General features: G+C 32.9%; 1 protein-coding gene across 2 annotated transcripts in view; it reads right to left on the minus strand.

Moving 5' to 3' along the window:
• The window catches only part of LOC114329493 (venom carboxylesterase-6), a 337,686-nt gene that overhangs the window by 70,396 nt on the left and 247,300 nt on the right, over window positions 1–19,990 (minus strand). For both annotated transcript variants that reach the window (XM_050643792.1, XM_028278620.2), the window contains exons 2-3: window positions 8,096–8,239; window positions 4,297–4,437 (exon numbers count right to left, since the gene is read on the minus strand). In XM_050643792.1, coding sequence (XP_050499749.1) covers window positions 4,297–4,437; window positions 8,096–8,188 — 234 coding nt within the window. In that variant the 5' untranslated portion in view covers window positions 8,189–8,239. The remainder of the gene's footprint in view (window positions 1–4,296; window positions 4,438–8,095; window positions 8,240–19,990) is intronic.

Here is a 19,990-nt window from a genome sequence, read left to right on the forward strand (position 1 = left end):
TAATAACGGATTGGATCATGAAGAAAGTAAGTGATAAAAAACAGGTATGTAGGTATTAGGTGGAACGTGCATAACCAGTTGGAGGACTTAAAGTTCGCAGACGACATTTGTCTCCTAACCGAACATAGAAGAAGATTGACAAGCTCGCAAAATACTTAAACCTAATGGGCCTGAAGGTATCCAAATGCAGAAATAACGAAACTCTTAAAAAACAACAACCAAGAACTTAAAATTGAAATAAATGGAAGACAAATAGAGGTAGTAGATCTCTTTACGTATCTGGGATCAATCATGGAAAAAGGCGGTAGTAAGATCAGATGTAAAAAAATAATAGTAAAGGCACAACATAAATATAACGCCTTAAAAAAATCTGGAACAAACGAGATATACCAGAATTAACCAAAATAAAAATATTTAACACCTGTATTAAGAGTATGTATGGCGCAAAATCTTAAGGCAGAATTAAACAACTACCAAAAAATTACAAACCTTTATAAATAAATTGTTGAGAAAAATCCTATAACTATATTGGCTACATAAAATAACAAACATAGAACTAAGGAGAAGAACAAAACAAGAGAAAATAATAGTCACGTTTACAAGAAGGAAATTTGAACATATTTTAAGGAAAAATCAAAATAATATACCTAACCAGACAGGTACTCGAATACTAATCAGACGTAAGAAAAATTAGAAAAAGGAAACGATAATAGCTGGATAGGAATTATAACAAGAGATAATAAAATAATTGGCCTGAGACGGAGAGAGCTCAAACAGAGAGCAAAAAATAGAGAGAATGGAAAAGATTTGTAGAGGAAATTTCGAAAGAATAAAATAGAAGAGGATGCACTGATCCAGCCAATCAGCCATCTTTCACTTTTGGCTAAGAAACGCAAGAGCGCTCAAAACTCAATGAGGAGGGAAGGCAATAGAAATAGATCAGATAGAATATTAAGCGATATAATGAGGAAAGCGCACTCACATGATTGAACCGGGTGTCCCAATAAGAATGGCTCTCCGCCATATCTCAGGAACCGTTTATAGTACAGCTTTGAGAAAAAAAAAATAATTGTAACAAAAGTTGCCTCGGGAAAAGCCTGGAAATTATTTTCATAATTGTAAGTCCACCGCTAGAGGGCATAACTAAATATTAAAAATTTAAAAATCAAAATTTTACAAAATTTGCCTAATGAAAGGGCACTGGACATCCGATCATCGTATTCTTCATAAAATTCTGTGCATATTTGATTTCACAAGTTAAAGTCCACCTTTGCAAATAAAAGGTGGGGTGAGTGGGAACCTTGTTATGAAAAAATGGCTGTAAGTCCGGTTCTGCTAAATCGAATTTTGCAAACTTGGTCTTGTTGAAAACAGCTCTTTTTCGGTAATGTAAGAGTTATAATTTCGAAACAGCCTATTAAGTAATATGCCAGCTAAGAGGTTATTTAATTATTTTCAGAAATCTAGTTTTCTTTGGAAAATATTAAATAAAAGTATGCATTTTTCATCGTGTATTACAAAATTAGATCAAATTAGCAATAGAATAGCGGAAACCGCATGTTGATACCTTTTTTCTATCTCGAGATATCTTAACAAACGTGTCAATTTTAAACATAACTGTTACTGTCACCGGTAAACGAAGTTAAGGAAAGGTAGTGTGCTGTGAAAAAAACAAAGAAATATTTTTTAGATGTCAACGTGTATTAATTAAAACAACAATAGGAGAAACAACACTATAAAATATAACAAAGAAATAAAAACAACTACTTAGTGACGACTTAAATGTTCAAATCATGGCCCATAATTTTCGATGCAAGTATTTACTTTTTAAGAGTATATTCAACAGCAGTCTCAATTTCTGCTCTCGCAATGCTTTGCACGGCGTTTCCTACTCTCTGGATCATGTTTTCTCGAGTAGTAGGCCTAGCGCCAAAAACAAGGTCTTTAATCCGCCCCCATAAATAAAAGTCTAAAACAGTTAAATCTGGTAATCTGGCTAGTCAAAAAATAGGCTTCCACGTCCGATCCATCTATCAGCGAATGACTCATCTAAAAAATCTCTTACTACTCTGGAAAAATGCGCGGGACAACCATCATGCTAAAACAACATGGACCTACGAACTGCTAGCGGTACATCTTCCAGAAGAAGAGGCGATTCATTCCTTAAAAAAATTAGATAGCGTTCACCAATAATAGCATTATCGAAAAGAGAGGGTCCAATTATCTGACTATCACCAGATTTAACTGTTTGGTGTGGGGACGGTTTGGTATTTCACTTTTATTTAGGTATGGGGACGGACTAAAGACCTTGTTTTTGCAGCTAGGCCTACTCGAGAAAAAATGATCCAGAGAATACCAAACCCCATTCAAAGCATTTCGAGAGCAGAAATTAAGACTGCTGTTCAATCTACTCTTGAAAGAGTGCTTGCTTGAAAAAAAAATGATGGGCAATAATTTGAACATTTAAGTCGTCACTAAGTAGTTGTTTTTATTTCTTTGTTATATTTTATAGTGTTGTTTGTCCTATTGTTGTTTTAATTAATACACGTTGACATCTAAAAAATGTTTCTTTGTTTTTTTCACAGCACACTACCTTTCCTTAACTTCGTTTACTGGTGACAGTAACAGTTATGTTTAAAATTGACACGTTTGTTAAGATATCTCGAGATAGAAAAAAGGTATCGACATGCGGTTTTCGCTATTCTATTGCTAATTTGATCTAATTTTGTAATACAGGATTAAAAATGCATACTTGTGTTTAATATTTTCCAAAGAAAACTAGATTTCCGAAAATAATTAAAACGCCTCCTAGCTGGCATATTACGTAATAGGCTGTTTTGAAATTATAACTCTTACATTGACGAAAAAGAGCTATTTTCAACAAGACCAAGTTTGCAAAATTCGATTTAAGAGAACCGGACTTACAGCCATTTTTTCATAACAAGGTTCCTACTCACCCCACCTCTTATTTGCAAAGGTAAACTTAAACTTGTAAATCAAATATGCGCAGAATTTTATGAAGAATACGATGATCGGATTTACAGTGCCCTTTCATTAGACAAATTTTGTAAAATTTGATTTTTTAATTTTTGATATTCAATTGCGCCCTCTATCGGTGGACTTACAATTATGAAAATAATTTTCAGGCTTTTTACGAATCAACTTTTGTTATAAATATTTTTTTCTCAAAGCTGTACTATAAACGGTTCCTGAGATATGGCCGATAGCCATTCTTATTGGGACACCCGGTACATGTTTAAGTGAGGTTGCTGTTTAAATGAATCAGGATTGCATTTTGTCTCCACCAATATTTAACATCTATTCTTAGTTTGTTTTCAATAAAGCAGTAGATAATGGTCAATACGTGGTATCAAAATGAATTGCGTCAATATTAATAGTTTGAGATACGCCCGACGCGGATAATACGGTGTTAATTGCGAGCAATTACAAAGTTCAACATCTGATTAATAGGATTACCACAACGTGTCATGAATATGGACTCAAGCTAAACACCACAAAGACCAAAGTTATGGTTGTCAGTAGGACGCCAATACAACCGGAAGTAGTAACAGCTTATGGTAAACAATTAGAGAAAACTAACAGTATCACCTACCTTGTTGTAATCTAAATGAGAACTGGGCCATGAGCAAAGAAATTAGAATACGTATAGAGAAGGCCAGAGCTGCATTCTTTAAGATAAAGAAACTTTTATGTGGAAACAACATTACTTTGAATTGAAAATTAGATTAGTGAGATGTTATGTGTTCTCTACTCTTTTGTATGGTGTCGAAGGTTGGACTTTAATAGATACACTTCTCAAGAAATTAGAAGCCTTTGAAATCTGGATGTATCGGAGAATCCTACGAATAAGTTGGGTGGATAGAGTTCGTAACGAAGTTGTTTTGCACCGGATGGGAAAAGTCACGGAAGTCGTCAGAACAGTTAAAAATCGAAAACATGAATATTTTGGCCATGTTATGCGACATCCAGAGACATAATATACTCCATTTTATAATACAAGGCAAGGTAGGCGGAAGAAGAGGACCGGGTCGAAGAAGAGGGTCAGGTCGAAGAAGAACGTCATGGCTTAAAAACCTGAGAGATTGGTATAACAGATCCTCTGCATCCCCTTTCCGAGGTGCCGTCAACAAAATTACTATAGCCAATTTGATAGCCAACGCTCGATAATCGAGCACGGCACATGAAGAAGAAGAAAAAATGAGGTTGCTTTGGTATTTAACGAAATTTTCTATGCGAAATCTTTAAATATCTATTAACGAAGTAATCAATACTTACTTTGGGTGTGTATACATTAAGAAACAAACAATCTTCCGTTTGAAGTTTTTCCAAACCTAAAAAATTTTGCACCTGGTAGCAAGTCTTCGTGTTCTTTGTAGCATCTAATACACCCCACCAATAGTTAACAGGTTGTGGTTCCTAGATAATTAAAATATATAAAAAACATTTTTTTCTCTTTTCTGATAGCAGTAGAATGTATTTTGAACTAAATAAATTACATACATTCTTCTTTTTGTGTCAATTAATTTAATTAAAAAAAATTTTTGGACACCCTGTAAAAATAATTATGTTAATGTTTATATTACTGAATAGAGAATTGAATAATCTTTCAAATGAGCTAGCACAGGACTCCTATTCTCATTTAAAAAAACGTCGATTACGTCATCATGTCCAGATAGATGACTTCACCGGTACGTCGCATATGTCAAAAAATCATAATTTAAAAATAAAAATTGACCTATTTCAGATTTTTTCCTTAAAGTTGCTGGCTTACGAAATATCGAACTTATTCCAGACATTTGCACCGTACTGTAAAATTAGATGTACCTATCTTGTCTATTAATAAAAAATTATGTTTTAATTGATTTCTATGATTAGGTATGTTCTCAATAATTATTTTATTTAATCATACGAAGCAATAAAGCACGTCTAGAAAGTTTCACAACAACTGACATTAAGTGGATAGGCGTAAACTTTGGGCTCCTATGCTATTTAAATGGGATCCATATTTTTCGATTCCTGCATGAGAAAACTAATTAGTACAGGGGTCGGCAACCTGCGGCTCGCGAGCCGCATGCGGCTCTTTAGTTCCACACGCAAATATTATTTATTTTAGCAAAATAAATAAATACCAGAATATCGCGATAAAACCAGTGCAATTGTTGTCACGAATTACTTCAGCACAGTTACAAAACAAATTAAAGATGAATTTGCTGACAGATTTGAACAATTCAAAACCAACAAAACCACTCTAGCATTCATAGTAAATCCTCTCAACACAAAGAGTAACGAAATCCACGTTGAGCCATTTGGAATAATTGATACTGGATCTTTAGAAATGCAATTGATCGATTAAAAAAGTAAAGCTTTGTGGAGTGAAAAATTTACAGAATTGAAAAGCAAATTGGAAGAGTTGGAGGTCCAGAAATGTATGTATTTAACGCAACAAAAGTGGGCAGCTTTGAAAGAAATGTCGCGAATTGAGGGACTTATATTCGACGCATGGGATAGTCTTGCTAGTGCTACAGTGGGGTAAATAAGTTGGCATTTGGAGTGCTAACTATCTTTGAATCGACATATTCTTGCGAGAAAGCCTTCTCTTGCATGAATATAATTAAAAGTAAACTAAACAGCCAACTAACTAATGAAAATTTAGAGTCGTGTTTGAAACTTAAAACAACAAATTATGAGCCAGATTTATCCAAACTTTCTAAAACCATGCCAAGCCAACGCTCCCATTGAGATTATTTGCTCAATTGTTTGTCATTGAAGTACAAGTTAGTGTTGTAAGTGAATATTTGTTTTAATTTTTTACTTGCATAAATGAAATGTAAGAAAATATATACATATGTGAAAAACACTATACAGTGAGCACGTAAAGGTTGGAATAAATTCATTTTCTCGAGAATGCACAATTTTGGAAAAAAATCCCGAAACAGGTAAATTTTTATTTTTAAATTGCGAATTGTTGGCATATGTATCATACTAGTGACGTCGCCCATCTGGGCGTGATGACGTCATTTATAATTTTTTTAAATGAGAATAGGGGTCCTGTGATAGCTCATTTGAAAGGTAATTCAATTCTCTATTCAGTAATATAAACATTAACATATTTATTTATACAGAGTGTCCAAAAAAATTTTTTGAATTAAATTTATTAACATAAAAAGAAGAATGTGTGTAATTTATTTAACTCAAAATACTTTTTTACTGCTATCAGAAAACAGGAAATAATGTTTATTTGACAAATAAATATTGTTTTTTGCTTAAATTCAATATTAAAGCCGCCACCCATCTTCCTCTTGACAGTTTAAACATTTAATTTAAGCGAAAAGCAATGATTATTTTTCAAATAAACATTTTTTTCGGTTTTCTGAGAGCAGTAAAATGTATTCTGAACTAAATAATTTACATGCATTCTTCCTTTTTTGTCAATAAATTTAATTAAAAAAATATTTTTTTGTACACCCTGTATAAATAATGATGTAAATGTTTATGGTAATGAATAGAGAATTAAATTACCTTTCAAATGAGCTGTTACACGACTCCTATTCCTATTTAAAAAAATCATCGATGACGTCATCACGCCCAGATGGGTGATGTCACTATTATGATATATATGCCAAAAAGGCATAATTTAAAAATAAAAATTGACCTGTTTCGGGATTTTTTTCCAAAATCGTTCATTCTCGAGAAAATGAATTTATTCCAACCTTTACGTGCTCACTGTATACATATTTTGAATAAATAGATTAATTTCTTTTAATAAAGAACTTTATTTATGCGAGTACTATTTTATTGCTGACAAAAAAAATGTGGCTCTATAAAAACTTAAAAATTTTGTAAATTGCGATTTTTGGCTCTTCCGACTCAAAAGGTTGCCGACCCCTAAATTAGTATTATTGAAAAATTTAAACGCAGAATGAAGGATTACGTTATTACCGAGAGCCGAAAGTTTCTGAAATCTTCTATATTATAATATTAATTATAATATAATTATAAAAATATAATTATAATATAATTAATAATATTTATTTTAATATTACACGGGTGAAAAACTAAGAGAAAATTTAGTGTAATTTTTAATTTAAAATATCTTCTTCAAAAGAAACTTTTTATTTATTCTAAGGGACTTTCGACCCTCGGTAATAATTTAGTCTTTCATTCTGCGTTTAAATTTTTCAAACATATCTATTTATTAGTTATTTCAGGATTCGAAAAAAATAAACACCATGTCCCTGGTAATATTTTCCAAATCGAACATTCGCTATCTTTGTCATACAACGCACTCAGTCGAACAGAATGTGCTGACAAGACAGTGACAATTTTAGAAATTTAAGCCGGCTTCAGGAATATTTTGTGTTGTTTTGTGTATTTGTTAAATAATTAATTTAAGACGTGAAATTAATAATAAATTATTTATTGTTTATTATTTATGGAAGATCTCAAGCAGAGAATACATCAGGATATATTCTGTGATCCAACTATTTTGTTGTTAAAGATGTTCAAAATTTATCTAAGCGTTCCATAGTAACAATATATTATTTAATAATAATTTTATCACTTTTCCTCTTTTCTCGATTAAGTATTAGGTTTATTGCATAAGTAGTATATAAATTATTATAATCACTGAATACACAGTTAGTGAAAAAATTAAATTAATTAACTGAATTAATAATTTAAGCGATTATACAAGGTAACAGTTATCCAAGAACATTCAAAAGTCATCTCTCAGTTAATGGCGACAATGTCATTGTCAAGTAACGTTTACCTATGTACCTACATATCCATACCAGTGAGAATTTTACTACACGTAGTTTGCCGTCTAACTAAAGAAAAAGTAGGGATAGCCGTACAATATTTGCGCCTGCGCTCTTAAAAGCTAAATTTCCCAAATCATGTAGCAATGAATTATACTATAAAAAAGGTCTACTCACAACGTGACGTTGAAGTGAAAATTTAAGTTTGTTCTAGTAGGTATTTTCTAAGTATTTTCAAGTAAAAGTGGTATTTTCTCGGATAATAAGATAAAAAAAATAATATACCGTTAAGTATTAGCACCCAATAAACGACTAACCTTGAATCTTAAGTGGCCTACAGGAGCTTTTCCGTACGGTATTTGTTGAAATGCATAAAATGGAACACCAGGTTTCCTCAGGGAGTATTCCATTCGTCCTCGTACTTTTCCATTTAACGTTTGTACTATTAAATCATCTGCCCTCTAAAATATAAAAAAGTTTATTTTAAATTATTTTAAAAATTTATAATACAAATTAGAAAGGTAAAGTCAAGAGCCGCAGAGTAATTGGAAGGAAACAGATATCGTGGCGCAAGAACATTCGCGATTGAACATAAAGGGACGATTCCGAACAAGACCGCAAACCGCAAACCGCAGACCGCAGCGACAGACCTACTGGTTCATATGGTGTCTTATGAGCTGTATGTCGAGTAGAGCGGCACTGTCGCCGCCGCACGCAGAACGTCGCCACCGTAGACCGCAGTACTGCACCAGAACCAGTAGTGTCGCCGACCGCAGAGCGACAACCCATATTTTTGCTGTTTCCAAATTGACTGAAAAGAATTGAATTTCTTGTGAAAATGAGTATGTATTTCAAATGAATAAGGAGAGCAATTAATTAATTGTGTAGCAAAATATTCAGTTATTTACGACGCAAGCTTCCTTTAAATTGTCTATTTTTCAATAGAGACCTAGTTGACTTCCTTTTTCTTTTATAATGCAAAAGTAAAAGATCGTCGTCATCTTCTTCTTCCATCAAAAGATGTAACATAGGTTTGTTCTAGCAAACAGTCAAACTAGTCAGAAACCGTCAGCAAACAGTTGGTCAGTGAGAGAACATAATACAGTCACCAGTGCTATCCCCTGTACTCGGGCTGGTCCACTATTCGCTGATGGTTTCAAACCGTTTGAAACTGATGCTAGAACAAACCTATTAATTCATCGTTGTTCATTGCGCCTGACATCATACTTATACGACTTTTAATATTATACTATTATAAATTCCCATCGTGTAATGCAGTGCATTTCTGCTCGGAATTGGTCTGACCGCAGACGACACTGTCGCTGCAGTCTGGGGTTTGCGGTCTACAGTCTGCAGCCACTTTCGGAATCGTACCTTAAATACGCAGCAATGAACAACTATTCCGATTAGTTGAAGATCGTGCATATACCTCGCCAAGATAATTGCGAACGTTAGCGGAACTTAATAAGGCACCAAATGAAAAAGAAGAAGATTAGAAAGAATATTATCATCACCATCATCGGGTTTTTAAGTCCTCTGCTGAATGAATCCAGTTGTGTTGGATGCGTTTGATGTTGTCCGACCGTATTGTTGGAAGAGTTCCTCTGTTGTAGTAAGCATCGTGTCTAGGTCTCCATTCTAAAATTTTTCATATCTGACTTTGGAAACATGGCCTGGTCAGTTCCATTTCAGCGTTATAATTCTTTTAACTGCGTCCATATAACACCAGCTTTTCTCCTAATTATATGATTTGAAACTCTCGAGCTCTGAGGAATATATCCAATATTGATCTCTCCATTGCTATCAGTGCCACTTCTATTTTATTGATTATATTACTTTTCTGGTAAGGTTCAATATTTCTGCTCCATATGTTTGAACTGGGAGTACACCCTGATTAAAGACCTTATTTTTCAAGCACATACTGAATATTACCAAACTAATTTGCGAATTTTATATTACGAATTCTGTATTACTACATTAGATATTACTACTAAGATATGCGCATACTCTGCGGAGATTTTAATGCTAAAATAGGCAAAGAGCCTAGCCTACACCCCACAATCGGTAAACACAGCCTTCACAATATATCCAACGACAATGGCTTAAGACTCACAGAAACTGCAGCAGCTAATAATATGTTAATAAAGTCAACTATGTTTCCGCATAAAGACATTCATAAGCAAACCTGGATCTCAAACGACCATATTACGCGAAACCAAATTGACCACATCATTGTTGATGCCCGACATGGGAACAATATCATAGACGTAAGAAGCCTCAGAGGAATAGACGGAGACAGATCATTACTTAGTCAGAGCAAAAGTCAAATGCAGAATATCTAGCGACAAATACAACAAAACAACAATGAACCCACAATGGAACATGGACGAAATGCAGAACACAGAGAAACATCAAAAGTATATAGAACAACTTGAACAAACCTTGAACTCTGAAACAGTTTACAATGATATAGAAGAGCTGTGGGAAACGACTGCCGAAATAATAACAAAGACAGCTGACAAGATCTTTGGAAGGAGTAGGCAGAAGAGGGCAAAAACATGGTATGACGATGAATGTCGGAAACAGCTGGAAAAAAGACAAACAGTAAGGAAGACATGGATACAACTACAAATAGACAAAAGTAAAAAGGAATACGACGACTGCCGAAAAGAAACAAGAAAAATGATACGCACAAAGAAAAGAAACTATGAACAACAAAAATATGAAGCTATGGAGAGAGACCGACCCAAACCAGGCTCCAGAGAATTCTGTAAAGCAATATCCACAGAGAAAAGAGGACATAGCATTAGCACCAATTCTATCCATACACTGAGAGACAATCAAGGCCATATGATAATCGACGATAAAGAACTAACAAAAGAATGGAAAGGGTATTTCAGGGACCTTCTAAACATCATACAGGAAGAACAGCACAAAGAAGAGATCTATATAACAGCAGACATGCCCGTCGAAAATCCCTCTTTTGAAGAAACCCGAAAGGCCTTAAATAAGTTGAAAAATCACAAAGCGCCGGATACGGACGAGATACCAGCAGAATTTCTGAAATATGGTGGAGAAACACTACATCGCCAAATCCACCAATTAATAACACATATATGGTTAGAAGAAAGGATACCAGCAAGATGGAAGGAAAACATCATAGTACCCATCCACAAAAAAGGGGACAAAACAAATTACGCGAATTACAGAGGAATTTCACTCTTAAACACGGCATATAAAATCCTCTCAAACATCATTCTTAGTAGACTAACCCCTTATGCTGAAAATGTCCTAGGAGAATATCAAGCCGGTTTTAGGGCAAACAGATCCACAAAAGATCAACTATTCACGCTGAGACAGCTTCTAGAAAAGGTATGGGAGTATAACAGACCCATACACAATCTCTTCATAGACTTTCGACAGGCATATGACAGCGTAGAAAGAAGCCAAGTATGGAATGCCATGGCGGAGTTCTAAATACCAAAGAAACTCATTCGGATGACTAAAGTCTATATGGAGGGTGGAATATCAAAAGTACGTCTAAATAATAAACTGTCTGACAGTTTCGAAATCAACAGTGGCCACTCAAACAGGGTGATGCGTTATCTCCACTACTTTTTAACCTTGTATTAGAGAAAGCCATGATGTCGGCCGAAATAAAAACAGAACTGCTATCGGTTCAAGATCCTAAGTTATTACTAGCATATGCACATGACATTGATCTCGTTGGAGACTCCATCCTATCCACAAAAGCCATTTTCAACAAGTTGGAAGGAGCAACAAGCGAAGTAGGGCTGAGGATTAATGAAGAGAAGACGAAATATATGTGTATAAATAGACAGGCAATAAGGTCAGGACAGGACAGATCTACAATAAGGCTTATGTCGTCCGCAAAGCCTAAGTTGTTTAGAAACTTCCCATTTGTATTGACTCACAATATTTTTCCAATTATTGTTTCTCACAGCACTCTGTGATAAAGCAATGAATAATTTAGAGGAGGTGGTGTCTCCTTTCCCAATACGATTTTTCAAGGGAAATGTTTGTTTCGCCATAGTACATTCTCACTTCAGCTGTTATGCGATTGTATATAATATGTATTCTGAAAAAAAGTTGTATACCTAAGATCAATACTGCACTCTGTAAGAGCTCTTAACCAGCGGGTGTTTGCCAGCGGTTGACGCCGCGGTTAGCAGACGTTTGTACCGTACACATGACAGCGTTTGACTGGCGGCCCCATTTCTCCCCTTCTTCTTCTTAAGGTGCCGAGACCGTTTGTCGATCGTTGGCTCTCATGTTGCCCAGCATATTAACAATCATTGTCTTATTTACAGCCGCACGAAATAGTTCAGTGCTAGTTTTCCCAAACCATTGGCGTAGGTTTTTAAGCCAAGAAGTTGTACGGCGGCCACACTTCTTTTTCCCATTATTTTACCTTGCATGACAAGGTGAAGTATGTCATATTTTTCTGAGTGACGCATTATATGACCAAAGTATTCCAATTTGCGCCTTTTAACCGTGTTCACTACTTCGCAACTTTTATTCAAACGTTGCAAAACCCTTTCGTTTGTGACTCTTTCTACCCAACTGATCTTCAGAATATGGCGGTAGACCCATATCTCAAATGCTTCTAGGTTTTTTAAAAGCGATTCTGTCAGGGTCCATGCTTCAACCCCGTAAAGTAGTACTGGAAATATATAACATCGAACCATTCTTATGCTAAGTTCTAAATTTAGATCATGACTGCACAGGATTTTCTAAAATTTCATAAAACTTGTTCTTGCTTTGGCAATTCTACTTTTTATTTCTGTACCAGCTTTCATTAATATGAGTACCCAGATATACAATATTACTTAATTACTCGTTCAATTGAGTCATTACCGATTGTTACGTTATAGTTATTATTATTTACGGCTGCCTGTTTACTAATAACCAAAAACTTTGTTTTTCTTGCGTTGAGTTTGAGTCCATATATCGCGCAGAATACCACCATTCGGTTCAATAACGCTTGAAGATATTCAATTGATCCTGTCAGTAACAAGGTGTCATCTGCGTATCTGATATTGTTCATAAGCATGCCATTAATGAGTATTCCCTCTTTTGCGTTTTCCAACACTTCATTTAAGATTGTTTCAGCGTAAAGATTAAACAACATTGTTGACAATATACAGCCTTGTCGAACTCCACGCTTGATTTTTACTTCTTCAGAGCACTGATTCCCAACCCTAACACATGCAGCCTGGCCCAATACAAATTTGCGATTATTCTAATGTCCCTACCGCCAAGACCAGTAGTTTTGAGGATATGTAGCATTTTTTCATGGCGAACTTTATCAAAGGCCTTTTCAAAATCAATCGCGCACATGAAAACGTCATGATTTACATCTCTGCATCTTTGAATTAAAACTTAGGTTGAGAATAGTGCACCACGCGTTCCAAGGCCACAGCGAAAACCGAATTGAGTACTTGAGATTCTTTCCTCAATTTTTCTATCTGTTCTTTGATGAATTATTCTGAGAAAAGTTTTCAATACATGACTCATTAGGCTGATGGTGCGATAGTCGCTGCATTTTGTGGCTCTGTGTTTTTTTGGTAGTACAATAAATGAGGATTTAAGCCAATCTTTAGGAATTTTTTCGCTTTCGTACATTAAGTTGAATAATTTCTTATTTAATAAAAATGTGTACCATTTTTATGGTACACACTTACCAGTAAGTTTTCAATTTAAAAATCTTTTAGTGATTTTTGATATTTTTCAATATTAATTATTTGCTATTAGGATTGAAAACTTGCTTCGTATATTTATAATTTCTTATTTCTTAAGTATCTTAATGCCCTCGGTACCTAAAAGCTTTAGCGTTTCTACGTAAATCCCATCTGGTCCTATCGCCTTGCCGTTTTTTGCGTTCTTTATAGCGTATTTGCAGTTATTGGAGGACCGCTAATGTCATCTAGCGTTTCTAGTTCGCTTCTTTCATCATCGAACAATTCCTTTATATATTCTGTCCATCGTATTAGTTGCCCTTCGATATCGATTATAATTTTTCCGTTTTTATCTTCGATTAGTGGAAGATTACATTTTTTATTCAGTCCTGCAACTTCTTTCAGTTTTTTGTGCATATTGAATGCGTCATAGATACGCTCGTAGTTCTCAATTTCTTTACATTGTTGTTTATGCCACTCTGATTTAGCTAATCTTATTTTTCTTCGAATCATACTGTTTAGCTTTTTGTATTCTGTCAGATTAGCATTCTTATGTTTTCTTCTTGCATTCATTAAATTCAATATCCCTTCTGTCATCCACTGTTGCTTATTCCTACGCTGATTTTTCATTAGATGGTCTTCTTGGACTTTTTCCAATGTTTCTTTGCATGACTCCCATAATTGTTCTTCTGAATTTTTATTTCCCAATTTCTGAAACTGATCTTCTAATTTATCGGTTACTATTTCTTTCACTTCCGCATTTGAAAGTTTATTTTTGCTGATCCTAGGAGATATTTTGGGTTTTTTAATCTTTTTAAATTTAAGTAATACTTTAGCTGCTAGTAAGTTGTATTTGGAAGGTACATCCGCTCCTGGATATGTTTTGGAGGATAAGATAGCATTTCTATATCTTTTTGATATACAGAAATTATCAATTTGATTTCTCCCCTAGTAACTTACAACTGCCGCGGTTTGACGACGTTGAGCGGTTGCATGTGTACGCCTATTGAACGGTTGCATTTGTACGTATGTTAACTTAAACCGCGACGTTTGGGTTTTTCAGGTAAAACATGGCGTAACCGCCTGCATGTGTACGAGCGCTAATATCAATGGATTAGTAGGTGGTCATTCGTTTCAAAGCCACTCCTAAATCCGGCTTGCTCTAGTGGTTGATGAAAATCTAGCTTAGGTCCCAGTCTGTTAGTAGTGATTCTATAAAGAGCTTTTATAAATGAGATAACAAGCTAATAGGTCTGTATAAATTACATCTCTTTTTTATGTAATATTACCATACATAACGACACTATTCCATGTTTTGGAGGTAATTCCTTCAAAGAGGAAGACATAAAGAATTTTTAAGATTTTTATGACGCATTTGCTTCCTAGTTTTATCATTTCACTTACAATGCCGTTTTATCTATGTGTTTTATTATTCTTCACACATTTTAGCGCTGATTCAATTTCTTCTTCGATTATATCCGGAAGTTCCTCCGATCCTTGATTTTATATTACTACGATTTTTACTTCCGAAATGTGATCATCTCGACCATATTATATGTCTTTTAGTACTCTTCGATGATTTTCAGGATCTCTTGTTGTTCAGGATGTTTTTGTTTATTTTTGAAGTTATACTTCTTTAGATGCGATTGGCAAAATGCATTGAGAGTGAATTTTTATAAAAACGACAGTCTGAGGTACGCGCACACCGACAAGATAAAAAATGACAGTCTGAAGTTAGTTGCTAGATCTTCCAAGTTACCTACATAGGGGAGTGCATATAGATTTTCACTTCGGAAAAATCAAACAAGATAGAACTTTTTGTAATTTCATTAAGAAATGTTTAATTAACAACATACCAAAAAGTTCTACTCGAGAAGTAGGTGCTTCATTTTTTATTAAACAAATGAACTACGAAATTAAATGTTTTTTTTAAATAACTCCGAAAATATAAATTTTAGAAAAAAACTGACTTAACCATTGAAAAATTCAGAAAATTTTACAAAAAAAGGCTTATATAAAGAATTTTCTAAAATTAAATCTGTATCTTCTATAATTTTTTATTTATAACGCTAAAGTCACCCTTCTCACAAACATTGGCGCACTGTAAACTAACGTACGGCGAAGGGCACGGTTGAGTTATTTTAATGTAATTCTTAAAATAATGGATCAAATGAAATTTTACAAATTGAACATGAAAGAAGAATAATAATTAAGCTATCTTATGGTTATAATAGAAATAAATAAAATGTATGGGCATAAGTACGGTGTGGGCGGAAAGTGAGCCTTACATGAATTTTGTTTAAAAATGATTTAAAAATGTGTAACTAATACAATTTTTTTTATAAAACTCTCAATTTTACACAACTTACCTTTCAAGCATCTTACTAAATGATGTTTCATTCAAAAAAATCTCAAAAATTTAATTCAAATGATATGACGTCTCAAAAAATGTAATTTTTGAAATCTTCGTAGTTTTATAGAATTACCACCACTTTAAGACGGTATTACTCAAGTTTGAACAGATTTATTACAGTTTTATAGGTGCTTTTTTAAAGCTTAGGATGTAATCTTTAAAATGCACTAAATTATTTTACTTTAGAAATAAAATAAACTATTTCTTTTTAAAAAAATTAAGAAAGATAAAAATGTAATACAAAGCCGAAAAATTACCAGCTAAAAAAATATCTATACAAAGTGATCAAAACTTTTTTCTGTAAAACTTACCTAAAATACATTTAATAATAAGCTTCAACATCAGTTTTACCAAAAAAAGTTATTCTTTATAAAATACTCTGCATCGTATATAATCTAAGATGCAATCATCAAATATCAGATTTAATTAATTTTATACGAGGTATGTCAAAAAATATGAATTTCACTCAAGAGTAAAATACCTTTACATTTCACAATATCGAAAATTGTTATCAAGAAAAGTTGTTTGGAATTAAAAAAATTGTTTTATGGTTCAATTACATCCTTCTAATTAAAATATTGTGAATAGTAAAGGCACTTAACTCTTAAGAAAAAATCATATTTTTTACATACCTCGTATAAAATTAAAAAGTTTGATATCTGATGATTGTATCTTAGATTTTAGACCAGGGAGAGCATTTTATGAAGAATAACGTTTTTTCGTAAAAGTGATAATAAAATAGTTATCATACTTGTAATAAAATGATGATGCGTATCCGCAATTTGAGAAAAAATTGAAATTTTTTTTTTCGATTAGAATGATGTAATTGTATATTTAGACAGTTTCTAATTTCAAACAACTTTTCATAATAGCATTTTTTGGTATTCTGGAATATAAAGGTAGGGGAAACCCGGGCAAAATGGGGTACTTAAGGTTTAAATTAGGATTTAAAACACATCTGTAACTTTTAAGGTCTGGAAATAAGCCAAATACCATTGTTATAGTAGTAACTATTTATTAATATAACTTAAAGTTAAAAAAAGTAAAAGATTTTCTTATCATATAAAAAAACAAAAAATAATGTAAAGTACCCCATTATGCCCGTCATATAGGGTAAAATGGGGTACCAAATTAAAACCAAGAAAAAGTTATTGAGAAAATTCGCATACAAGTACTGATTCGTTATCCTCATCTTCTACACCTGCACATTAATTTTTAGCCCATTTAAGGCAACTGGATCAGCTTATCCATCCTTCTGTGGAACTTAAATAAAAGTTTCCGCAGAGCCAGTCAGTGTCACTATCTTCGTCTTCTGAATCTGACTCTACTTTTTTAGTTTTATTCAATTGCAATTTCTTACTCGTCTGTGATTTGGTTTGATCATCGGCTATCTTACTTGGTATGGTAAAAAGGGTTAAGACTACCAATAGGTATGGTAAAAAGGGTACCCCATTTTACCCTACCCATTGGTACCCCGTTTTGCCCAAAGAGCAGATTTTGAGATTATGACCTGTTTAAATTTTTATTTTTTAACATAATGACAAACGAATACTCTAGAACACATTCACTGTTAGTTGGAAGTAATAATATTAAATAATAAATTGTTTTAGTAATAATAACGATGGATTATTTTTCGGCCGATATTATATTGGTTAACTACCCACATAACAATAATGTTCGCATCATGTTCTAAGCATATCCTGCCAACATTCGTCGAAGTATATCCTTTTTAGTATATGCGTAGTACAAGCATAGCATGTATAGTACCCTCGGAGATCCGTGGAAAAAATTTACACTCAAAATAACAAAATTCAGTTTGGCAACACTGTGTGAATGTTGATAGTAACATATCCTTTTTAAGATAAACACAACTGTAATTTAGTCCAAACAAATTAATATATTTTTTTGCCAACAAAAATGAGATTTTTCAACCAAATAATGTTTCAAATATGATGTGAAAAATAATTTTTAATTGGATTCTGCTACTGGGCTTGCTTTTTTTGTCATTAAAGTAAAAAAAATTAAATTTCACTCATTAAATAATTATTGTCCGGTTATGGTGTTAATTATTTTAACTGTACTAATATTCGTCGTGTAATTATGAATGATTAATAGGTTGTTAAAACATTTTATCTATAGCGGCTTCTGGAATATCTTAAAAATATCGAATTTCATTGATAAAATGCACATATTCCACCGATCTTCGCTTCGACAATACCATAAAAAACATTCTAAATTTCATGTTCTTTGCATGTGCTTCGAAGAATATTCTTGCACCGAATATACTGAGCACATTCGTGTACGTAGTATCTCGGAATGTTCGTAAAAGTTTATTCTTAGAATATACCTTAATCGAATATTCTTAGTATATGCGTAAGTATATGCAAAAGTATATGCTTAACACATACTTGTATATACTTTTAAAATATCTTAAAAAGAATATACTGTATGTACCTATAGGAAGAAGAATAATGTTAGCCTATAGATTATCAACTTCGCGTTAAGAATAATTAATAAAATTTAGGTATTTTGGTAGGTACTACTGAACTATCTAATTCATCATTTTTTAAACCGTTTTAATTGTATGGTAAAAAAGTTTAAAACTTAATTCTATTGAAGAAAAATGAGAAATTCTCGTTGTTTCGTTTTCAATTGAAATGAATACACCATTTTGATTTATAGGCTACTTACCCATATAATATTTATTATACATAGGTACCTATATAACTAACTAAAATTTATATATTTTATACTTACTTTTTACATAATATTGTAGAATGTAATAACTATACATTCTCATATGCAATTAGAATATGTAAATATAATATATTAGTAGAACCTAGGATGAGATTGGGTTGAAAACATACTTCTGAGAAATATAGCACATCCTTGGAATATTCTTCCCATATACTAAAAATATGTGCGATAGTACATTCTAAGTATATACATAGAAGGTATATAGCACTTCCTTGGAATATTCTTCCCATATACTAAAAATATGTGCCCTAGTACATTCTAAGTATGTAACTAGAAGGTATATAGCACTTCCTTGGAATATTCTTCCCATATACTAAAAATATGTGCGATAGTACATTCTAAGTATATAAATAGAAGGTTTATAGCACCTCCTTAGAATCTTCTAAAAAGTATGTTCTTGGTATATACTGAAAAGAAGTGCGGTAGTACATTCTAAGTATATACATAGAACGTTTAAGTACTGTAATGTAGTATATACTCAGTATATGCTCTGCACATTCGCAATGGTAATTACGCATATTCTAAGTATATACTTTTTCTGAAAAGTATGTTCTATGAATCTACTAAGAACATGAAATTGTTATGTGGGTAAAAACGCACATGTACTGTTTACAACAATCGACTAACAGTTAATTATATCTGCTTTATGACAGAAAGCGTAAACAGGCGTCTATAATATAATTTCATTAACGTCGTATAGATCGAGCGAGTGATATTGAAAAAAAAAGGGGGTACCCCGTTTTAGGCAGCTACCCCGTTTTGCCCGCCTTTCCCCTACATACTTTACTCTTTAACGAAATTCATATTTTTGACATAACTCGTATAAAATTGATAAAATTTGATATATGATGATTGAGTTTTAGATTTTTGACCATCCTGAGCATTTTATTAAGAATAACTTTTTTTCGTAAAATTGATAATAAATTTTTTTTCCATGTGGTTCCTAGCTACGCAGACACACTGTATAAGAGCTTCTGTATAAGAATTTTCAAATTGCAATGCCATATTCGGATTCAGCAATATTCAGCATAATCAAAAACAAAATAGAAACATATTTGATCAAAGTAGAATGATGAATTTAACGATATTTTTAAAATTATTTATACAAAACAATTGTTATTGTTTAAACAATTAATAAACAATTAACGGCCAAATCTGCGAGTAGAACATTTACTTTAACATGTATATAAACTAACAAAAAAAGTTTTAGAAAAATATATCCTTGTTTGAATTTTTCCGAAACAATGCATGCTTTCGTTCTAATTGCACTCCCCTATCATATCAGTTCAATTAAACAATGTGAAAAAAATATTGGTGTATTTTTTAATTTAGTTGTATATAAG

Source organism: Diabrotica virgifera, chromosome 2, assembly GCF_917563875.1.
Source record: "Diabrotica virgifera virgifera chromosome 2, PGI_DIABVI_V3a".
In the NCBI taxonomy this organism is placed as follows: Eukaryota; Metazoa; Arthropoda; class Insecta; order Coleoptera; family Chrysomelidae; genus Diabrotica; species Diabrotica virgifera.